A 24983-nucleotide genomic window follows, 5' to 3' on the forward strand; every position below is an offset into this window, starting at 1 on the left:
CTCTCTCTCTCTCTCTCTCTCTCTCTCTCTCTCTCTCTCTCTCTCTCTCTCTCTCTCTCTCTCTCTCTCTCTCTCTCTCTCTCTCTCTCTCTCTCTCTCTCTCTCTCTCTCTCTCTCTCTCTCTCTCTCTCTCTCTCTCTCTCTCTCTCTCTCTCTCTCTCTCTCTCTCACACTCTCTCTCACACCCCATGATGCCAGCCTGCACCCACAGGTAGTCATGAAGCTTGACAGATGAAGCTGTTCATCTAGCCTTCACTCCCCTTCACTGACCTTCCTGGCTCTCGCCCTTGCCCCCACCGCCCCACACACCCACCCCCCCCTCCCCACCAAACCACATCGCCCATCCCCCCACCAGCCCCAAACCCCCCCCCCACCACCCACCACACCCCCCATCCCCCCACCACAGCCCCCACCCCACTCCAACACAGGATGTCTTGCGGCGCTGGGACCAACTGACAAGCACGATGCAGGAGACGTGACAAGAGGCCGCTTTTAAAGCCTGCCCTCCAGCTCGGAATAATGAGGGCACGGGAAAGGGAGACAAGAGAGATGGGGCGAGGGTGGGCGAGAGGAGAGAGCGAGAGAGAGAGAGAGAGAGAGAGAGAGAGAGAGTGGATGTGAGTGAGAGGGAGAGAGAGAGAGAGAGCGAGAGAGAGAATGAGAATGAGAATGAGAGTGTGGGGGAGAGGGAGAAAGTGGAAGTGTGGGAGAGAGAGAGAGAGTGTGTGGGAGAGATAAGATAAAGAGAGGGAGAAAGAGAATAAGAGATGGAGAGCAAAGAGAGACAGAGTGGGGGAGATGAGAGAGGGAGAAAAGGAAACGGCGAGAGAGGGAGTGGGAGAGCGAGTGAGAAGTCATGAGAGAATGAACGAGAATGGGCAAGAGAATGAGAGATTGAGCATGAGCAAGTGAACGAGAAAAAGGTAAAAAGAGCAAAGAGGAAGAGAAACAGCGAGAGAGAAGTAAATAAACTGCTAATGTACTCAGGAACACAAAAAATAAGAGGAGCATGAGGTCATAAGATCATGTGATAGGAACAGGATTAGGCCATTCGGCCCATCATGGTTGATCTATCTCTCCCTCCTAACCCCATGTGACTAGACCCAACATTTAATATGATCATGACTAATCTGTACTGCCTCAGCTCCTCTCCTGTGCCATTTCTCCTCAATCTATCAAACATATGTACCTCTGCTTACAATACTTCTAATGATCCAAGCTATCACCTACTGGGGCAGAGAGTCCCAGGTGGTCACCACTGTAGGATGTCTACGTACCTTAAATCTAAATTTTCAACCCCTTATTTTGCAAGTGTTGCCTCGTTCAAGGTTCTCCCACTTGTGGGTAGCTCAACATCTACCCTGTCAAGCCCCCTTAGGATCTGACATACTTGAATAAGCTCACCTTTCATTCTTCTAAATTTAGAGGAATACAGATCCAAACTACTCAGTCTTTATTGAAAGGACAACCTTCTCATCCAAGGATTAGCCTGTTGAATCTGCATTGGACGGCCTCCAGTGTTACTATTTTTTAGGTAAAGGTTCCAAAACTGTGCACAATCCTCCAGGTGTGGCCTCATCAACACCCTTTACAACTGCAACAAATTCTCCTTGTACCTAACTCCCATCCCTTTGCCAACATGTCATTTTGCCTTCTTATCGACTTGTTGAACCTGCCTGCGAACTTCTGTGATGCATGAACTTGGACACCTTGATCCCTTCGAACTTCATTCGAAGGGCTGAATGGCCTACTCCTGCACCTATTGTCTATTGTCTATTGTCTATTTGCAGTCTCTCTCCATTTCGATTTCAATCCACTTATTTATTCCTCTCAGTTTAGTTTAGTTTAGAGATACAACGCGGAAACAGGCCCTTCGGCCCACCAAGTCCACGCGATCCTCACACATCCAGCGATCCCCGCACATTAACACAGTCCTGCACACTCGGGACAATTTACAATTTTACCAAGCCAATTAACATACAAAACTGTACGCCCTTGGAGTAAGGACGGAAACCGGAGTTCCTGAGGAAAACGCGGGATAACGGAAGAACGTACTAACCCCATATAGACAAGCACCTGGAGTCAATAGCATACCCGGGTCTCTTGCGCTGCAAGGGAGCAACTTTACTGCTGCACCACCATGTGGCTCTAATCAAAGTACATGACCTCTCACTTCCTCGCATTAAACTCCATTTCACCCAGTCGCCCAGCCCATCCCTATAGCATTGCAGGATCACAATGTCCAACCATCTCTCCACCTTTACCGTCGGCAAATTTGTAAACCTCAGGCCATTAATGTAACTGATAAACAACTTACAGCCAAGAAACGATCCCTGGATGAACTCCACATCCCTCCCACCTGAAAATGACCCAGTTATTCCAAGTCTCAGTTTTCTACGGGTCAGCCAGTTCTCAATCCATGTTTACACACTTTCTCCGGTAGCTTGGCTTCGTAATTTAGGTACCAGCCCTTTATGTGACACCTTGTCAATGGCTTTTTGCAAATCTAAATACACGACATACAAGGTTACTGCTCTCTCCTGTTACATCTTCAAGGCATGTGAGCAAATTTGGCAAATATAATTCCTTTCATACAAACATGTTAACCAGGTTTAATTATATTTAGCCTTCCTAAATGATTAGCTGTTTCCTCTTTGATTATTGACCCCAGCATCATTGTCAATAATAGTTGTTGGACTAACTAGCCTTTAATTCTCTGCCTTCTGCCAATATCCTTCTTTGGAACAAAACAATGGCTGTTTTTCAATCTTCTGGTACCCTGCTGGAGTTTAGGGAGATAGAGTCAGAGAGTCAAACAGCATGGAAACAGACCATTGGCCCAACTTCCCCACACCGACCAACATGTCCCATCACCACTAGTCCCACCTGCCTGTGTTTGGTTCATATCCCTCTAAACCTACCCTATCATACCTATCTAATTGTTTCTTAAACGTTGCCATAGTATCTGCCACAACTGCCCCTTCCAGCAGTTCGTTCCATACACCCACGGCCCTTTGTGTAATAAAGTTATCGCTCAGGTTCCTATTAAATCATCCCCCCCCCATGTTCTTTGTCCTCTGGTTCTCGATTCCCCTACTCCGGGCAAGAGATTCTGTGTGTTTACCTGATTTATTCCTCTCATGATTTAAGATCACCCTGCATCCTCCTGTGCTCCAAGGAATAGAATCCTAGGCTGCTCAACCTCTCCCTACAGCTCAGGCCCTTGAGTCCTGGCAACGTCCTCGTAATTCTTCTCTGCCCCCTTTCCAGTTTGACAATAGCTTTCCTATAAAATGGTGCCCAAAAGTGAACACAATACTCTAAATGTGGCCTCACTAACATCTGTATCTCTAAACTAAACCAACGTGACATCAGTGTATTTGTGGACACAGATGGACTCAAGGTGTGGCACAGTGGTGCAGCGGTAGAGTTGCTGCCTTACAGCACCAGAGACACAGATTTGATCCTGACTACGGGTGCAGTCTGTACGGAGTTTGTACATTCTCCCTGCGACCGCGTGGGTTTTCTCCGGGTGCTCGAGTTTCTTTTCACACTCCAAAGACGTGTAGGATTGTAGGTTCGGTAAAATTGTAAATGGTCCCTAATATGTAGGGTGGTGCTGGTGTGTTGGCTGTATCTGTATCTCTAAGGTCTAAAGGTGTATGGGGATTGTGAATAAAAGTGAACCGGGTCTAAGCTGTGATCTTACAGAATGATGGAACAAGCCCCATGAGTGAATTAGATTGTGCTTCTATTTGTGTGCTGATGTTCAGGGTTGGAAGAGCTGCCGCAGGTCCCACTGACGCGTGCAAGCAGGAGCTGAGCAGGAGGGTGAGGAAGGAGGGGAGGAAGGGGATGGGCAGCACAGTAACTAGCAGGGCTCTGCTCTCCAAGTCGTGGGACTGGAGGTAGAGAGGAGGAGGGGGTTGTTTCCTTACGTTCAAGGGTTGCGGACTGTACATCCGTCCCGCTCCCAGGGCATCGCTGTACCCTCCAGTCTGGTTGATGACGTGGCGCAGGGAGTCCACCTGAGGGAGAAGGAAGAGGTTTATTTTAGTTTAGTTTAGAGATATAGCGCAGACGCAGGCCCTTCGGCCCACCGAGTCAGCACCGACCAGTGAAACCCGCACATCAACACTATCCTACACACACTAGGGACAATTTGCATTTGTACGAATCCAATTAACCTCCAAACCTATACATCTTTGGAGTGTGGGAGGAAACCGAAAATCTCGGAGGAAACCCACGCAGGTCACGGGTAGAACGTACAAACTCCGTGCAGACAGCGCCCGCAGTCGGGATCAAACCCGTGTCTGTGGTGCTGTAAGCGCAGTAAGGCAGCAACACCACTGCTGTGCCACCGTGCCCTACTGTATGGGTGTATGGTGGTGATGAAACAGTTTGAGCCTCTCCACAGCACGGCGTAGGCACCAGGTAGGACTGCTGCTTACACCAACGCCTTACAAAACCGCCGAACCGCTCACCGCACCACCAACAGCCCCCCGTGGAGAAATGAAGGACTCCCGACCCCCCGACCTGCAACACCCATCACTCAGGTTACACAAAAAGCTGGAGTAACTCAGCGGGTCAGGCCACATCTCTGGAGGAAAGGAATACGTGATGTTTCGGGTCGAAACCCTTCTTGGGGCTGAGAGGCAAGGGGGGAAGGAAACTAGAGGTAGGAAAAATGTTCAGAACCCTCCCATCCTGACTTTCAGTCTGAAGAAGGGTTTCGACCCAAAACGTTACCTATTCCCTTTTCTCCAGAAATGCTGCCTGAGTGACTCCAGCATTTTGTGTCTATCTTCGGTGTAAAGCAGCATCTGCAGTTCCTTCCTACACCTATCCCTTGTTGGGCAGAGACAGACGATCGGCCAGTCTTGTGGTTCTTGTCTCCATGTACACGATGGGCCATCCACACAACCTTCCACACCTCCTGCCTCTCGCCCTGTTGCTCTCCCTTACACTTCTCAGAAGGGCAGAGCAAGGTAGTGGAAGTTCAGGCTCCATAGATGGTCCCTTAGAACTGCTCTCTATCACCTTCTCCACACCCTCCTGTGCAAAGGGAGCAATATCCACCCATCGTCCGTGTGTACAGGAGGCAGTGAGGTCACGCACACACTGGAGTACAGTAATGAATGTTGAATTCTCTCATTTTAGGTAAACTACAAAACACTCCCCTCCCCTCTCCCCACCCTCTTCCCACCCTCTTCCCCTCCCTCTTCCCCCCCCCCCCCCCCCACTCCTTGTGACCCCATCTTAAATAACCAGTTCCACAGTTTGCAATAATATATCCCTCTTGGGATCACATCGTCTGTAGCCATTAATCAGCCTAGCGAGGAACCTCCCAGCCTGAGGTCATCTGTTGTTGACCACAATTTGTCCTGGTGGATTTTTCTTGCTTCCAGATCCCTGCATACCCCAACAATCAGCACGACCTGTCCATTTTCACCCTCGATGCTGCCTGACTCGCTGAGTTACTCCAGCACTGTGTGTCTATCCACCCATAGTTTCACTGCCCATTGGAGGTGGGGGATAGTTGGACAGTACCATGGGTTCAGGAGGGTTGGGAGGTTGGTTGGAGCACTCTCAACACTGGCAACATTGACCTCAACACTGGGCAATCATTTTGCCGAACTATCTGTTCAGAAGCTATGTTGTCGATACAACAGTGACTATACTTTGGGATAAAGACTAGCTCACAACATGACTGGCCTGGCAGAGGGTGGGTCATCCCTTTTGCTGGCGCTAGAAAAGGTGGAGAGTAGGCATAAGGAGAGATTTTGGGGACCAGTGAGTTACAATCTTCAGACTTTAGAGATACAGCGTGGAAACAGGCCCTTCGGCCCACCAAGTCCGCGCTGACCAGCGATTACCTCATACACTAGCACTATCCTACACACAAGAAACAGGCCCTTCGGCCCACCGGGTCCGCGCTGCCCAGCAATCCCCGCACATTAACACTATCCTACACCCTCTAGGGACAATTTTTACATTTGCCCAGCCAATTAACCTACAGACCTGTACGTCTTTGGAGTGTGGGAGGAAACCGAAGATCTCGGAGAAAACCCACGCAGGTCACGGGGAGAACGTACAAACTCCGTACAGACGGCGCCCGTAGTCAGGATCGAATCTCCGGCGCTGCATTCGCTGTAAGGCAGCAACTCTACCGCTACGCCACCGTGCCGCACTCAAAGCTTGGACTAGCACCAGGGGCCATTGTAAGCCAGCACCTGAAACTAGGAGTGTAGGACTAACGACAGGGATTTACATTGCTGCTCCTTGACTTCCCAATGAGTAAAAAGCATCTTCACCGTTGGGTGTTGTTGTACAGGGTGCTGCCACATCATCACCCTCTGGTGCAAAGAGATGTTATTCAGCCTATCTGGAGCCTGGCGTGCCCGTGAAAGTTGCCCCCATGGTATGTAACCTCGCTGCCAGCCCTCAGCCTTGGCCAAGCGACTGGAGAGTGACGAGGGGTGAGCCATTCTCCAGTCCCCATCACTCGGAGGAGTGGGCAGTGGACCCACCACTGCCAGCTGGTTCTGCAGCAGCAGCTTGCTCTCCTACCTGTGACTGCACATTGGCTCCGACCTGGGTCTGCTGGAAAGAGTCGCCGTTGAGTGCCTGCATGCCCATGTACAGGTCCCCAGTGCTCGGCACGTTATACGAGGCCAACGTACCTGTAACGCACAAAGTGTTGCACCTCAGACACCAGACAGTGGAACTCCCCCTCTTCCTCTCTCACATTCTCTCTATCTTTCCCTCTCTCTTTCTCTTATATCTCTCTTCTCTTCCCCTCCCCTCTCTCTCTCTCTCTCTCTCTCTCTCTCTCTCTCTCTCTCTCTCTCTCTCTCTCTCTCTCTCTCCTTGCAATTTCTCTCCATCTTTTCCATTTTCTCCCAGATGTTACACTTTCTTGATTTTCCCCCTCACTCTCTCTCACACATTCTCTCTCTTCCTCTCACTCACTCCTCACTCTCATACTCTCTATTTCATTCTCTCACTCCTTCCCCTCTACCTCTTTTTCTCTCCCCCTCACTCTCCCTTGCTCGCTCTCCTCTCTCTCTCTCTCTCTCTCTCTCTCTCTATCTCCCTCGCTCGCATTCTTTCTCTCTCTCTCCCCTCTCTTACTATCTGACATGGGCATATTAATACCAAGGGCTGGATTGGGAGGGTGTAAGGGGTCACAGTGTCAACAGATCAACCCCCTGAATGAAATGGGGTTACAACTGTGCTTTGATTCAGACTTTGTGGGGATCTAGACCTCTCATGCTCCATCCAGTTTAGTTTAGCTTAGAGAGATAGCACGGAAAGAAGCCCTTCAGCCCTCCGCCGACTAGGGAGCCCCATAAACTAGCACGATCCTACACATGCAAGGGACAATTTACAATCTAGCCAATTAACCTACAAGCCTATACATTCTTGGGATGTGGGATAAAAACCAGAGCACCCGGAGAAAACCCACACGGTCACGGGTAGAAAGTACAAACTCTGTACAGACTGCACCCGCAATCAGGATGGAACCTGGGTCTCTGGCGCTGTAAGGCAGCAACTCTACTGCTGCACCATCATCTGTGCCATGATGCTCTGTGCATACATGCATCACTGACTCACCGTTCGCAATGAGTTAGCAATGAATTAGCAACATCCGCAAAATAAATCAATTCGCTGTTCACTTCCCAAGGTGGGAAACGTTTAACAAAAGTCGGGGGAAAGGGGGAGAAGTCCCGGTGCGTGGATGGGGCAGGGGGGAGGATCATCAGTGTGTGGGGGGGGGGGCAGGGGGGAGGATCATGGCTGTGTGGGGGGGGGGCAGGGGGGAGGATCATGGCTGTGTGGGGGGGGGGCAGAGGGGTTGCAGCTAAACTTACAAAATTCTTAAGGGGTTGGACAGGCTAGATGCAGGAAGATTGTTCCCGATGTTGGGGAAGTCCAGAACAAGGGGTCACAGTTTAAGGATAAGGGGGAAGTCTTTTAGGACCGAGATGAGAAAGTTTTTTTTCACACAGAGAGTGGTGAATCTGTGGAATTCTCTGCCACAGAAGGTAGTTGAGGCCAGTTCATTGGCTATATTTAAGAGGGAGTCAGATGTGGCCCTTGTGGCTAAAGGGATCAGGGGGTATGGAGAGAAGGCAGGTACGGGATACTGAGTTGGATGATCAGCCATGATCATATTGAATGGCGGTGCAGGCTCGAAGGGTCGAATGGCCTACTCCTGCACCTATTTTCTATGTTTCTATGACATGCATCTGTGCAGTAGGACTTTCAGATGCTTTAAATGCTCTCTAATCCAGTAAAAGGACTCAGTTGCCAAGGCCCAGGGCAAACTCTGCCAGGGCAAACTCTGCCTTTAAAGAGAGACATTCACACATCAAGCGGGATCATTCTCTGTTTTCCCACGGTGGAACTGCAAGCTTCAAGTGGAATCTCTTCCAAATAACCCAGACTATTGTGCGCTGATCCTGTCACATTCCTGCTCAGGGCTCTGTGATGTAGCGTTTCTTTCAGGTGCTCTGGTTTCCTCCTGCATCCCAGCCCATATATGTTGTTGGGTTAAATGTAAAGTGTCCTTCAAGTTTGGGTGAGTGGTAGAATAAGGCCACTCTGCCATTCAATCATGGCTGATCTATCTCTCCCTCTCAACCCCATTCTCCTAACTTTCCCCCCTAACCCCTGACACCCTTACTAATCAAGAATTGAATTCCCTCCTCAAAGTACACAAAATTATGGGGGATAAAAAGAGTTGATATTAAGAAATCCTGTTCCCATGGTGGGGGTATGTAAAATTCCAGAGCATTGGTTTAAGGCGAGATGTAAGAGATTTAGAGGTGATCTGAGGGGGAAATCTTTCAGTAGGAGGGTGGTTACGGATTGGATCTCACTGCCTGAGGAGTTGTTGGAGGCAGAGACTCTCCCAAATTTTCAAAAGCATTTTGATGAGCAATTGTATCGCCAGGCTGTAGATCATGGACCAAATGCTGATAAATGATATTAGTATGCTAGTTTAATTATGAGATACAGCGTGGAAACGGGCCATTCGGCCCGCCGATTCCATGCCGACCAACGATCACTGTGCATATTGGCACTATCATACACACAAGGGACACTTTACAATTTTTACTGATCCAATTAACCTGCTAATCTGTTCGGAGTGTGGGGAGAAACTGGAACACCCGGAGAAACCCCACGCTGAGAACGTACATGGGGAGAACGTACAAAGTCCATACAGACAGCACCTGTAATCAGGATCAAACCCAGGTCCCTGGCGCTGTAAGGCAGCAACTCTACCGCTGCACCACTGTGCCGCCCCATGGATAGGTACTTGATGGTCGTCATGGATACGAAGGGCCAAGGAGCCGGTTTCTGTGCAGTAGGACTTTCAGATGCTTTAAATGCTCTCTAATCCAGTAAAATGGCAGTGGCTGATCAGCTGGTTCACGAGATGATATTTGCCACACTCCCTACCCACTCTCCCAGACCAGAGGTTGGTTGGTATGTGGAACACACTGAGAGGGTGGTGGAGGCAGAGACTCTCACAGTATTGAAGACGCATCTGGACAAGTATGTGCCAGGGAGGATTACGGGAAGGATGCAGAAGGTTTGGAGAGGATGCAGAAGAGGATCACCAGGATGCTGTCTTGTCTTGTCGATACTGCACCAACCGCCGCTGTTGGGCTATAAACGTGCAGTCCCTCACGCATGCAGTTGCAGATTTAAAATTTAGTGTTTGCAAGCAACAGTTTAAAAGATTTACTATCAGCAGCAGAATTTATATGCGGTGGCAAAAGGTTCCAAACAGGGATGGTTCTGGGGTATAGCGAGCAGCGGAAACAGTCTTTGTTGGTCTTGATGGTTATATAATTCAAGGATTGGTTTAGTCGAGTTCCTGCTCTGTTGTACCGACTATGAAAGATGGGCAATGTTGGATGGAGCTAATGAGTGGGTTTCTTTGTAGACTGCAGTAAGCCTGGTTATTACACAGCATCTTTGGAGGGTGTCCCATTTGAGTTCATGAAGCATTTCTGTGACACTACTGGTCTTTCTATAGTCACCGGTTACAAACCTGGCAGCTCTTCTCTGGACCTTCTCAAGGTTGTTAATGTGGGTCACTTGGTAGGGATCCCAGATGGCACTACAGTATTCCAGTCTTGGACGTACTAGCGTTTTGTACGCAATGTCCTTTGTGGATTTTGTACAGTTCCAGAAATTTCATCGCAGGAGACCAAGGTTTGAGCTTGAGATAGTTTGGTTAATATGTTTTGCCCAGTTGAGGTTGTCTGACAGTTCGATACCCAAATAGGGGTGATGTTTTACCTCCTGGAGTGCAGAGTTTCTCATGAAGTACTGATAATGATGAACATTCTACTTGTGGGTCATTCTCATGACATAGCACTTGGATTTGTTGAATTTTATCTGCCAAGAAGATTCCCACTTGCAGAGTGAATTGATGTCTTGTTGAAGGGTATCGCAGTCATTCAGAGAGTGTATGGGTCTGTAGAGAATCAGATCATCTGCGAATAATCTGACCTCAGATGTAACATAAGTTGAAAGGTCATTTAAGTAGGTTTGAAAGAGCAGGGGCCCCAGGACAGTACCCTGGGGTACTCCTGAAGACACTGGACATCTGGATGAAGATTGACCGTCGACTAATACCTTCTGGTGTCATTTGGTTAGAAAGTTTTCGATCCATTTCTTGATAGGACCTCGGATGCCAAGATGGTCAAGTTTTGCTAACAGGCGATGGTGGGGCACCACATCTAAAGCTTTATTAAAATCCATAATGCAAAGGTCGACTTGACCCTTCGCATCTAAAACTTGGGCTAGGTCATTAACCGGTCCAGCTAGCTGAGTTTCACAAGATCGTCCTCTCCTAAATCTGGATGCTGGCTGGATTAGACGGTATTAGCTTTTAGGAGGGATGGACACAAAGTGCTGGAGTAACTCAGCAGGTCAGGCAACAAGCATCTTTGAAAAAATGGGCGACGTCTTCAGGTTGGTGGGCCGAAAGGCCTGTTTCTCTGCTGACTGACTCTATGATAGGGGCAGGCGCTCATTCCTCAAGGGAATCTGAGCCAGGTATGACAGGCCATGTGGTGATTGGCCCCTGCATGGGGACCCCTTGGTGGAGCAGAAGCAGAGGGGAAGGCGCCTCTGAACCAGAGGCCTGGAGGTTCCCTAGACTCAGAAGCATGGCCAGTGGGAAGACAACAGTGGGAAGGGATGTTTATGGGGATCCAAGTGGGCAGGGCAGGGAATGTCCCTTGAGTTGCCTTATCCCCTCCCCCCCAACCACTCACCTACCATCCACCTTCAATTTCTCAGCACATATCACTCCCAGTTGGAAGCTCCACCTGTACAATGGCACCCACATCCACACACTTGCCAGTGCTTCATCGTGGTTGCCACGTTACTCAGACAGTTGTCACTGACGCACAGATGAACCCCTCCATTGTCCAGGACCACGGCTGACATCTCCACGGCAACCCGGGGAAGGCGTGCCCTGGTGCGACCGAACCAGGCGACCGCCAGCAGTGAAACCATAACCCATGGCGATGAAGATCACCTGGTGCCATTTCTTCTTCCTCACCTCCCTCGTCGCCCTCCGCCCATCATCCTTCCTGATGGACACACACCTTCCCTCCCCATCCCCAAACCTCTCCTACCTTCTCTTCATCAGGCATCCAGGAACTGTGGAGCAGCGGGTAGAGCCACTGCCTCACAGCTCCAGCCAGCTGGGTCTGATCCTCACCTCCAGTCTTGTAGTCACCAGGCCAACAATGACCCTTCAACCTAAATTACTGAAGATTACCTGGTTGTTGATGCTTTGCTGTTTGTGCATAGATTTTAATTCATCATGTAGGCAGAGCAGACTGGATGGGCTGAATGGCCTAATTCTGCTCCTATGTCTTATGTCTTGTGCCGCTCTCCCAACTCCTTTCATCTTTGGGCAGTGCAGTGGTACAGCTGGAAGAGCAGCTGCCTCACAGCCCCAGAGACCCAGGTTCAATTCTGACCTCTGCCGCTGTCTGTGTGGAGTTTCTGCATCCTCCCCGTGACCGTGTGGGTTTGCTCCGGGCGCTCTGGTTTCCTCCCACATCACAAAGACGTGCAATTGCAAAGGTTAATTAGCCGCTGGCAATTGACCCTCTGGGGTACATGAGGGGTAGAATCATGGGGAGATGGTGGGGACGTGGAGAGAATAAAATGGGATTAGGGTTAACTGGGTGGTCGGTGGTCAGTCTGGACTCGATGGGCCAAAGGGCCTGGTTGTGAGCTGCCTGACTCTATGAAAGCAGAGCAGGCAGTGAGGACACAGTAGAAGGCAGCGATGGTAATGATTATCAGTCAGTTTCACACTCTTGACCACCCGCAGAAGTATCGGTATGGGTGGTGGAAGCAAGGAGACACACTGGTCCTGTACCTGAGGGGGTAGACTCACTCAGGGGATCGATGATGGCCAGCCTTCTCTAAACACTATCTGCAGTCCAGCTGGATCACATACTCCCACCATTCAACCTCTTCCTTCTCTCCCAGGTGGACTCTAAACGTCACGTCATAGAGGCCAATACAATGCCCAACGCTGTGGAAAGGCTGTCTGAAAGTCCGCATTTAAAACTGGACAACGTGGAAGGACACCATGACATGAACACAAAGCGGGAGCAGGGAGAGGCCACTCGGCCCCTTGAGCCTGATTCGCCATTGCCGACTCAACTCTGCAAGCTTGCCGACACCTACCCCTGGCATCTCTTTGCACTTCACCTCTGCCTCAATAAGATTCAAAGACCTGCTCACACCACAAAGAATTCCAGACACCTGGTGGCCCTCTGAGAGAAATAAATGCTCATCTCGTCTCTGTGTTGGGATCTTTCTTCAGGTTTGAGACGCCATCTGTCCATTTCCTTCCACAGATGTGGCACGGTGGTGTAGTGGTAGAGTTGCTGCCTCACAGCGTCAGAGACCCGGCTTCCATCCTGACTACCGGTGCCATCGGTATGGAGTTTGTACATTCTCTCTGTGACCACGTGGGTTTTCTCCAGGTGCTCCAGTTTCCTCCCACGTTTGCAAGGACATACAGGTTTGTAGGTTAATTGGCTTCTGGAATCATCACTTCTTAGTGTCTAGGATAGAACTAGTGATCATTGGTCGATGCGGACTCGGCGGGGTGAAGGGCCTGATTCCATGCTGTATCTCTGAAGATGCTGCCTGACCAGCAGAAATCCTTCAGCAGATTGCTTTGTGCTCAAGACCCCAGCATCGAGTCTCCTGCGTTCCCTTATTGTTAATCAATGAGACCTAGTTTCAGATTCTCCCACACGAGAAGACATCAGCCCCTCTGTGACTCCCGGGGATTTTACATATTTCTATCAAGTTGCCACATATCCATCTAAACTCCAGAGGAAACTTGCTTTTGATAGATGTTGCTGTCCATTCTTCCCAAAATGAAGTGTTGGTCAACTCTGATCTGAAGGGTCTCGACCCAAAATGTCACCTATTCCTTTTCTCCAGAGATGCTGCCCGACCCACTGAGTTACTCCAGCATGTTGTGTCTACCTTTTTGCAGGCTCGTGTAGCCGTGCACAGTGCAGCATGCGAGGTTGCAGGCTTAGCTGACGTGCAAAGCAGCCTGCGTGCTGCAGCATTGGCCCAGCCCGTCAATCGGGCTATGGACATCAGGACCGCAGGCGGCACAGAGTCGCAGCCATGTAGCAACAGGTCCTCTGGCTCATCCACAGGATCGCCCCATCAGTCGAGAGCGTTCCATGCTGTCTTGGCTCAGGCCCACAGCATCCTCTGTCCCACGACCTTGCTGCTGAGCGCTGCCTGCCATCTAAATGGCTCCACCCGCTGGCACTCCTTATAAGATCTCCGTGGGGCTGGGCCTTCTGGGCCTGTCGGCTGTTCAGGGATTCTCTGTAGTCCCTTATACAGAGAGGTTGGTCATCTCAAGGGTAGCATTGCAGGGGAATACCAGGACAAGCAGAGGTGTGTGGAACACAGGCTCTATAAAACAGCATCATGCTGATTAGTTTGTTTTTGCATTCTTGAATGGCTTGAATTACGGAAAGTGAAATGCCTGGAAAGAGTGGATGTGGAGAGGATGTTTCCACTAGTTAGAGAGTCTCGGGTCAGAGGCCTCAGAATAAAAGGACATACCTTTAGAAAGGAGATGAGGAGGAATTTTCTTAGTCAGAGGGTGATGAATCTGTTGAATTTAATACTAAAGATGGCTATTGAGGCCAAGTCAATGGATATTTTTAAGGCAGAGATTGACAGATTCTCGATTAGTATAGGTGTCAGGGGCTATGGGGAGAAGGCAGGAGAATGGGGTTGAGAGGGAAAGATAGATCAGCCATGATTAAATGGCAGAGTGCACTATTTGGGCTGAATGGCCTAATTCTGCTCCTAGATCTTATGAACGTCATAACTGCTTTGGAATGTTTATTCTCTGAAGGAGTGGTGGCATGTGAGTGTGAATGTAAGGACTGCATCTGCTGGTGAACTGGGACTCTGTTACAGACGTGACTGCCATGAGCACTCAGGCAGAAGGAGGTCTATCTGGGTGGCCCCTCCCTCCTCCTCACCACCAAACTTACTCCCCAGCACAACGAGATCATGCAGGGAGCACGAGGGCAAGATCAGTCTCTTTAGACTTTAGACATTAGAGATACAATGCAGAAACAGGCCCATCATCCCACCGAGACTGCGTCGACCAGCAATCACCCAGAACCTGGTTCTATCCTACACACTCGGTGTCTTGATGTCTGATTACTGTAGAATGTTTTTGCAAGGTTGCAGGATGTATATCACAGTGCTGCAGCAGTAGTGTTGCTGCTTTACAGTGCCAGGGACCCAGGTTCGATCCTGACAATGGGTGCTCTCTGTATAGTTCTCCGTGATTACGTGGGTTTTCTCTGGGTACACCAGTTTCCTCCCACACTCCAAAGGCATGCAGGTTTGTAGGTTAATTGGCTTCTGTAAATTGTAAATTGTTGCTAGTGTGTAGGATAGTGCTAGTGTATGGGGTGATCACTGTTTCCACGCTGTATCTCTAAAGTTTAAAGACTAATATATTTTGTATGTTGAGATTATCTTTGATGTAAGCACGTGCCTTTGATTGTGTGGATTTAATCACTAAACATGTCTGCAGACAGACTTTGTCACCTAGTTCACCTTGAGTTTGTTACAGTGGCTCAAATAGAGTTCGCACAATGGACCGTCTGGATAAATCCGTTAATCTCCTCCCAGAGATCGCCCTGTACTGGGCAATGCTGCCCGAGGTCACACGCACATGAAGCTGGCATTGATTGAGTGAAATCTCTTTGATACCGCTGTGCAGCAGAGGCTTGTCTGTGGTGGCTACAGATTGATATTCCAGCATTCAGTGGACCCTGGACTGTTGGCATGCCCAAAATCCTAATGCAGCCACTTACAAGTGGCAGCTTACAAAACAGGGACGAACGTGAAGAGGTGGTGGGCGAGATGCTGCCTTTGAATGGAGATCCCACAGTATGCAAGGATGAGTCGGCAAATTTCAAGATGCCGCCAACATCTCCAGCCTGGAGTGAGCCAGGCAAGCAAAGTTTAGAGTCGCTCTGTGGAAGGAATTGAGGTCCTTGTCCCGCTCCACTGGATGAATGTCCACTGTCGATGTTGTCAAGTTGGGAAGGGTGCAGAGAAGATTTACAAGGATGTTGCCAGGACTCGAGAGTCTGAGCTAAAGGGAGAGGTTGAGCAAGCTGGGACTCTATTCCTGAGAGGAATAGATTGGGTAGACGCAGAGTCTCTTGCCCAGAGTCCGGAATAAAAAAACAGAGGACATAGATTTAAGATGAATGGGGAAAGATTGAATGGGAATCTGAGGGGTAACTTTTTCACACAAAGGATGGTGGGTGTATGGAGGTGAGAAGAGGTGGTTGAGGCAGGGACTATTGCAAAGTTTAAGAAACAATTAGACAGGTACATGGATAGGACCGGTTTAGAGGTATATGAACTAAACGTAGGCAGGTGGGGCCAGTGTAGGTCCGTAGGGCCAAAGGGCCTGTTTCCATGCTCTATGACTGGCTTTACTGAAACACAGAAGTCATCCCTAAGTGTCTCACCGTTGCTTGGCAGGCCATTGCCTCCTGAACACCCGGGTAGAATGGTCTCTTCGGCTGCAAACCCACCCTCACTTGCACCTCCCTCAGGTGGCCAGTCTCTGTGTGGACACTGCATGTTTCCCCAGTCACGCTGGTTCCCAGTCGGAACGGCAGTACATGATCATTCCAGTAGGGTTGAATAAATAACTAATTAACGATGCCTTAAGATGGCACTGGTGAGGTCTGAGCGTGTCGTCACCCAAGCAGGGCTAAGACAGGACATAAGCTGGAGCTTTGCGTTACAAATTGGTAGTGATGGTGTCAAATCAGCCATGATTTATCTGCTCCAGTGAACGTTCACTGTGCCTGTGGCAATCCTTCACTATGCAGGTCCTGGATGCTATTCTGTTCTTTCTGAGGATACAACCTGCATTCAAATTATGCCGACCACTCCCAATTTTAATAATGTAATAAAATATCTGAAGAAGGGTCCCGACCTGAAACGTCACATAGAAAAATAGGTGCAGGAGGAGGCCAATTGGCCCTTCGAGCCAGTCACTTAGCCATTTTCTCGTGATATGCTGCCTGACTCGATTAGTTACTCCAGCACTTGCTAATAATTTGTCTTCTGTCATATTCCTGTGTCATCCAACCTTTCTTTAACGTGGTACCATACAATGTTTGTGCACAGTAACCATTCCATTCACAACCAATGGGCAGCATAATGGCGTAGTTAGTCGTGCCTATGCCTCACAACATCAAAGACCCAGGTTCAATCCTGACCTCGGGTACTGTTCAGCTTAAATTGGTTTATTGTCTAATACACCAGGGTGCAATGAAATTCCTTGTTCACACGAAGCTCACAGAGTAAACAGTGTACAGTAATAATAGACACATCAACAAATAAAATGACAAATGTAAATCAGCAAAATGGTGCAATAACCTGTGTTGAGTTTATAGGTTCTCCCTCTGAATGCATCATTTCCCCGTGTTCCAGTTTTCTTCCACATCCCAAAAACATGTGTGTTGGTCGGTTAATTGGCTGCTGTATATTGCCCCTTATGTGCAGGTGAGTGATAGAAATGGGGGGGGGGGGGGGATTGATAAGAGCATGGCAGAAACAAGATGGAATTAATGGAGGGTTAGCGTAAATGAGTGGATGATGGTCAGTGTGGACTCAATAGACTGAACGGCCTGTCTGTGTGCTGCATCTCTCTAAGTTCAATAAGCACCATCTCATTCTGCGACGCTGCCTGAAATGCTGAATGCATTGATCCTTGTAACATTCTGCATCTGCACCTCACAATCCCTGAAGAATGTGTTCAATGCTGCACGTGAGACTGTTGGTGTGGTAGTCCTCAGCACACTTCATACCTAGAATCCTCTGCATCCGGCCCTGATCATCCCCAGGGGCATTGTTGGTGGGACATCATGCATAGACATTCCTCTTGCAGTTGAAATCCAAATCAAAAACAGTGGGCAAATTATCAGATCAGTGCACCAGTGGTTCTGAGTCAAGGAGACCACAAAGGTCTCACGATTTGACCCTGGGGCAACCGTGAGCTCAGATGGGTGTTGGCTGGGGATTGGGTGGGTGTTGGGGTGATTGGGGCTAGGCAGGAGATTGCCATTTGGCCACTCCTTGGTGTTTTCCGTACACCAAGTGGCGTAGCACCCAGAGTTGGGCCTGATGCCCCCAACCCCAAGATGGGGACCACCCGTTAACACTCACTCTCTAAGCTCGTACAAGTTGAGCGGGCGGCAGGCCTTGGAGCAGGAGGGCTACTGGAGCCCACGGACCTGTAGCGTGTTTCTGTACCTTCAGGTGGAGAGAAGGGGAGAAGTTAACACAAGGCACAGAGGTTGCACACCGTGCCAATTGCAAGCATGGACAATTCATGTCAAGGGTAACATTGGGAGGGGAGGTGGGGGAAAGGTTGCAACACTTACTCCAGTGCCGCAGAGAGCTACATGCTCACAGCCAAGCCCACGTAACCTGACATACTCATTCAAAGGCACTTTTGGCCTCACCCACATCCACACAGACAGCCATTGTGTTCCTACGTACAGGAACATTCAGAGTGGGCAACAGGGTCATGGGGCTTTGTTGCAGGACATCAGAAATAGCTGCCACATTATCTTACATAAGTTCGTAAGTTAATGGAGCCATTTGGTTCATCGAATCTTCTCCGCCATTCAATCATGGCCGATCTATCTTTCCCTCTCAACCCCATTCTCCTGCCTTCGCCCCATAACCTTTGTTCTACTTACTTATTAAGTACCTGTCAATCTCCACTTTAACAATACCCAATGACTTGGCCTCCACAGCTTTCTGCGGCAATGAATTCCACAGATTCACCAGCCTCTGACTACAGAAATGCCTCCTCATCCCCTTTCTAAAGGAACACCCTTTTATTCTGAGTGTGCACTCTAGTCCTAGACTCTCCCAGTGGTGGAAACATCCTCTCCACATCCACTCTACAGAATAACAATGGTCTGAGTTGGCTCATTCTACACATGACATTTCTCCAAGGGGTAAGTGTCAGTATAGTCTACAGGAACATGTCTCTTCTCTCTATATGAACTATGAACCTGATTGACCGGTCACAACCCACCACAATTATTATTACACGCCAAGGTGTGGAAGCTGTTACCAAGTGCCAGTAAATTGGATTAATACAAGTGTATATTTGATGGCCAGCATATTGTGGGCCGAAGAGCTAGACTATTTGCAGTTCTGTGACAGGGAAAAGGAAATGGTGTTGTGTTAATCTTATGTGAAAGTGTTCTTTAGCTTTGTATTATGTGGGGGGTGGGAGGGGAAACTTTTGTTTAATCTCTTACCTCAACGGAGACACGATTTTTTTTCCATATCGTAACTCCGTCCCCACTGCGGCCTAGCATCAAGGATCTGGCGGCTGGCATCTTGCTGTGGATCAACTTTGGGAGATCCAACCAGGACGTAACATCGTGGAGCTGGTGGTCCCTGTCGGGGATCGACCTTGGAGCTCCAGCCGCGGGAGCCTGTGGACTTTAACATCGTGGAGCTCGCGGTCCCTTGTTTAGGGACCGACCTCAGGAGCTCCAGATCGCAGGAGCTTCGACCGCCCCGACGTGGGGGCTTTGATCGCCGGCTGTGGGACCTTCGATCGCCCCGACTGCGGATGGTTCGACTGCCCCGACCGCGGGAGAATAAAGAGGGAAGAAGATTAGACTTTATTGCCTTCCATCACAGTGAGGAATGTGGAATCCGCTGTGGTGGATGCTTATGTTAACTTTTATGTAGTTATGTGTCTTGGTGCTTTTTTATGGTATGACTGTATGGTAAATCGAGTTCCACTGTACCTTAAATGGTACACGTGACAATAAAATACTTTGAACCTTTGCTGAGAAGAAAAATTCCTCAATCTTCCTCCAGGTCCTGAGGTACAAACACGATAGGCAGATGGAAGAATGAGAGTGAGATAAGGGGAGAGATAACTCCCCACACTCCTCGTCCAGAGGCATACAGTGTGCACTCGGGGAAGATGCACGCTTGTTACAACAGTGAACGTGAGGGGTCGTTGATAGAATTCACAGATAACGCTCCACATGTAAAAAGAAGCAAAACAGGGAATGTGGGTGCTTACACAAGGAAATGCACAGCATTGCATAATGATAAGGAGAGAGCCAATGAGAGGTACAGCATGGAAACAGGCCCTTTGGTCGACCAAGTCCATTCCAACCATCGCCCACCCATTTACACTGACCCCTACACCGATCCTGTTTTAATCTCCCCACATTCTCATCAACTCCCTCCCCCAGATTCGAAGACTCACCCATGAAGTAGGGGCGATTTACAGGTGCCAATTCACCTCCCAACCCATACCTCTTTGGGATGTGTAGGAAACTGGAGCACCCAGGGTAAACCCACACGGCCACCGGGAGAGTGTGCAAACTCCACATAGACAGCGTCTGGCGTCGGGATTGAACTGGGGTCTTTGGCACTGTGAGGCGGTGGGTCTACCAGCTTTTACTACCGTGCACCCTGATAGGTGTAACTTTATGTCCAGTTTCGCCTCCAGTTTCTTCCAGGGTGTCACTGGGAACAGGTACCTGAGATCCAACAGTACAGACTGGGATCAGGCGAGAGTGTGTGTCATTTATCCATCCTTCCCTCAATCTTCCTCACTGTATTGCTGTGATCTCCTCTTCAACAAGCCTCCATCTGGTGGAGGTAAGCTCCAGGAACAATTTAGAAATAGGAACATTTAAGAAACAGTTAGTCAGGTACATGGCTAGGACAGGTTTGGAGGGATATGGATCAAATGCGGGCAGGTGGGACTAGTGTAGCTGGGACATTGTTGGCCGGTGTGGGCAAGTTGGGCCGAAGGGCCTGTTTCCACGCTGTATCACTCTGTGACTCTCTGTGCCTCTAATGAGAAATGGTTTAACCGTTCTTTCCAGGAAGATGGTCACGTCAGCCTCAGTCATTGAACTGTAGCACGCATATGATGCTTGGGTGTACACATGCTCAGAGTCACCATGTCATCGTTGGCTTGTTCATTGGAAGGTGAGTAAGGATGTGCTGCACACTTACCACCCTGACAACAAAGGTCCTCCACCAAGCTGCCCCAACCGCAGGGAAGAGACCCGGGTTCGATCCTGACTACGGGTACTATCTGTTCGGAGTTTGTAAGTTCTCCCTGTGACCGCATGGGATTTCTCCGGATGCTCCCACGCTCCAAAGATGTACAAGTTTGTAGGTTAATTGGCTCTAGTAACATTATAAATTGTCCTGAGTGTGTAGGGTCGTGTTAGTGCATGGGGTGATTGCTGGTCGGCAGACTGGGTGGGCCAAAGGGCCTGTTTCCTCGCTATATTTCTAAAGTCTAAGTTCTCTGGCAGAAGGAATGTTGCACTGCAGTGACATTTGTTTCCTAGGGAAGAACTTAGGGGGGAATTGGTGGAAGCGTGGGAAGAATAAAATGGGATTGTGGTAAGATTAGTGCAACTGGTCGGCACAGACTCAGTGGGCCAAATGGCCTTTTCTGTGCTGTATGACTATGAACTGTTGCAGCTGCCAGTGTTGTCCTGTGAAGAGGAGATGAGACCGGAGGAATCTTCACATGCCCCGTGTGGTAGACAACGTAACCCATTGGCGGAGAGGTCAGCAAGTTGGAAACCACCACCACATGCGTGATCATGCCTGGTCCAGGTGATGTCCCAATCCTGCCATGAAGAGCCGGTGCACCCCAGCTGGGTCATCGAATTGCCAGCAAGAAGCAAGAGCAACAAAGATGACTGACCAGGTAATGTGTGGTTTAGAGAAATAGTGGGGTAGACATGTCTCAAAAACACATGCCATTTGCTCATCACCCACCTTAAGCAGGCTTACCCTAGGACTTTTGCCTTTGTGTCTAAGATGTGGGAGCAGTTTACACTGTGAGCAGTCGGAGTGAGCTGAGTCCATGCAGAGGGACCAAGCCACTCACTCCATTTGCCTTCTGCTCTTATGGACACCGAAGCCATCTCATGGGTTTCTTGTACCTGCCTCCTCTGGGAACCGGGGCAGAAAGATCAACCCATCCTCTCCCCTCAATCTCCCATTGCCACAGTGTTCCAGCACTTAAAATCTCTCATTGGATAATGCAGAAGGAGATGGGAGAGGGAGGAGCAGAGAGAGAAGGGAGACTCAAAAGCAGAATGGGGAAGAGGGGAGAGAAGTTGGCAACAAGATGGGAGAAGATGATTAGAGGTGAGAGGAGGAGAGGAAATGCAAAGGTAGAAGAGGGAAGGGAAAGTAGCAGACGGAAAAGGAGATAGGATGAATGCAACAGCCCAGATGTCGAGGTAAATGTGGGTGAAAAGGGGAAGATGAAGTAGGGAAGCAGTAAGGTGGAGTCAGGGCGGTCACCATAGTTACAGTGCTGTCAGGGCGGTCACCATAGTTACAGTGCTGTCAGGGCGGTCACCATAGTTACAGTGCTGTCAGGGCGGTCACCATAGTTACAGTGCTGTCAGGGTCTCAACGGATGTTAATGAATTTGTCAGGTTTAGAAGTCTGCACAATATTTGACAGAAAGTGGCAAGCAACTGTTACAAGCCTTGTCTAGCTTGGCCAAACACAGGCCCTGACACTTCCTCATGTCCAGCTCAATGGGAGCATTGGTCACTTTCATTAAAAAAGATCGTGGGAGAGGGTGGGGTGTGGGGGGAGGAATGGGAATGAGAGTACGATCCCAGCGTGGTGGGATTGAGAGCGAGATCCTGGGCAGGCGGGTAGGGGGGAGGGTGGGAGTGGGATCCTTCAGGTTTGAGAAAGTGATCTCAGGGCAGGTGGGAGAGAGGTCTTGGCGGTTTGAGAGAGTGATCTCGGGGGAGGTGAGACAGGGGTCCCAGGTGGGCGAGATTGAGAACCCAAGTGGGGGGGTTGAGATGCCAGGGAATGGGTGCGATTGGGGTTCCAGGAGGATGACCGGTGGCAAGGGTAAAGTCCCATGAGTGCCAGGTTTGCAGATTGATATTGATTTAGGTTTCCGAGGGCTTGCACTGCCAGCTAGCATACCCACCCTGGTGCACTGTGGCACGGTTTACCAGGTACTGCCATTCCAAGATCTGCTGGTTGATCCAGTCACCAAGCTTAATTGTAATTTCATCACATCAGTGTGATGATCAAAACCACCTAGTCACATTACGGTGAGATGCCCAACTCCACACACAATGCAAGTTGAGGGATATTGTCAAACACACCCCCTTGTTTTATATCTTCATTCATGAGAAGTGGCCAGCATCTACTGCCTATCCCCACTCGCCCCTGAGGGGAGGCAGTCAGGAGTCAATCAGACCTAGTGGCTTGGGACAGATGTAGGTCAGACCAGGTAATATATTCCCTGCGGAACATGGGCATGTGTGCTCATGGTATGTACCGTGACATACGTGCAGGCCATCATAAAGCTGTAACATTCAGACACACAAACACACACACACACACACCCACAAATTCATACCCAGTCCCAGTTCGCTCTCCACACACTCACAAGGATATTGCAGGCAGACCCAGTCAATTACACATAAGCACGAAGATTCCTTTTTTAATTATGATTTTTCTTCTTCCTTTCTCTTCCCGCTAACTCTGTGACATTGAATCAGGAGAGCCAAGAATACCCTGCGAATAAGGATGGCTGACCCAGCCGGGCCTGGCAGCGTGAATGGCAAGGCCACCAGCAGTGATGGGTAGAGGGTACAGCAGTCGGCAGCATCAACACTGCACCTTGGAAGCCGTGGGATCTCGGCCCTGGATGGCTGACAGAACCTGGCCGGGTCCTTGTTCTCAGTGAACGTTCCCTCCAAGCAGCTTAAGGGTGAATGTGCGTGTAACACGCGATGATTAACAAAGAATAATTGATCTTTGGACATCGTAACCTTCTTGCACTGGAGCACGAGTGTGGGTGGCAGCTAGGGGGAGGGTACAGCCTTGCCTGCCTGCCTGCCTCTTTGACAAGCAGGCAACATATTTCCATGCATTCTCCGGCACACGCATGGAAAACCAAAGGCAGCTTACCGTTGTTGGATGGCACTGGAGGAGTTTGTTGAGGCACGGTTGCAGCTGCATTGGTGCTCGGGCATGCTGGTGCACACTGACAGCAATGTGTGCAGACAGAGAGTAATTGTATCACCCTGTTCACAATGCAAGGAACGACACACGCACACATTGGCACACTCACTCACGCATACACACGCACGCACGCACACATGCACACAAACTAAGAGTATAATAGCATATAAATTCCATTAAGACCGAGAACATTGGCAGGAAGACCAGCCAGGCCCCTGCCCCTTGACCATCATTGCAACAACCATTGTGCTCACTGTTAATTTGCCTTTAAGCACAGCTCCAGAGACCCAGTGGATGCACAGGATGTTAGACTGAGGCCTGATTTGTGTGTGCCTTGTGAGCTCTGCCCTGTTTTCACTGAAGCTTTCAGCTGGGAAAATAAGCCAACAATGAAGTATAAACCATGCCCCCCCCCCACACCACCCGCCCCTCCGGCACAGCTATGGGACCGGCACTGCTTTGACAGACAAAGGTGAGGTAGAGAAGAGGGAGACAAAGCCCGCAGACCCAGCTCCTGTCCAACCTGATGCATGCAGACACAGGGCTGGCCCTGGCATCTGATGTGACCTGTTCCGATCCAGCAGGTCATAGTAGGTCAACGGGGAGTAACCTTGTCTACCCGACAGGACAAACAGAGGTGGAGTGGCCTGAAGAAGGGTCCCGACCCAAAACGTTTCCCATCCTTTTTCTCCAGAGATGCTGCCTGACCCTCTGAGTTACTCCAGCACACGAATGTGTCTTTCTTTGGTATATGCCAGCATCTGCAGTTCCTTTCAACGCAGAGGTGGAATGGGGTTTGCTGGACAAATGCCCTTTAACTCCGATCTTTAGGGCAACGTTTATCATCCTGAGCCCTTTTTGATTCGGTGTTACGTTTGATCACAAACGTTCTGGGGTTTGGTTGAAGGTAATAAGTCAATGTAAGTTGCTGCCGGGAGAGTGGGGGCAAAAAAGACTGTGAAACCACTGGAAGTTGTGGCAGGCAGTAAGACTGATGAGATAGCATGGATCCAACAGGCTGAATGGACTCTGTAATAATAAGCAAGTAAGATAAGTGTTGGAGGCTGCTGTTGAGAAGATGGTGAGGCACCATCGAACCAATTCTGACTGGCGAGTTAGAAGAATCTTCTTGGACTAGGGGCAAACGTCCATGTCCTAAGGATCTGTTGGAGGTTACTTGACAAAAGGAACAAGTGTGCTCACTGGAGGAAGGGATGGGATGGTCGCAGCTGTGGGCTGTAGGCTCCACCTGGGGTTGGAGACCCTGAAAGGTTTTACTGTCGTTCCCTACCGCTGAACGGCAT

General features: G+C 49.5%; 1 protein-coding gene across 3 annotated transcripts in view; it reads right to left on the reverse strand.

Moving 5' to 3' along the window:
- The window catches only part of LOC144597819 (pre-B-cell leukemia transcription factor 1-like), a 252279-nt gene that overhangs the window by 12344 nt on the left and 214952 nt on the right, over positions 1-24983 (reverse strand). For all 3 annotated transcript variants that reach the window (XM_078407441.1, XM_078407440.1, XM_078407442.1), the window contains exons 7-9: positions 17815-17901; positions 6571-6683; positions 3939-4028 (exon numbers count right to left, since the gene is read on the reverse strand). In XM_078407441.1, the coding sequence (XP_078263567.1) occupies positions 3939-4028; positions 6571-6683; positions 17815-17901 (290 nt within the window). The remainder of the gene's footprint in view (positions 1-3938; positions 4029-6570; positions 6684-17814; positions 17902-24983) is intronic.

This window comes from Rhinoraja longicauda, chromosome 11, assembly GCF_053455715.1.
Source record: "Rhinoraja longicauda isolate Sanriku21f chromosome 11, sRhiLon1.1, whole genome shotgun sequence".
Lineage (NCBI taxonomy): Eukaryota > Metazoa > Chordata > Chondrichthyes > Rajiformes > Arhynchobatidae > Rhinoraja > Rhinoraja longicauda.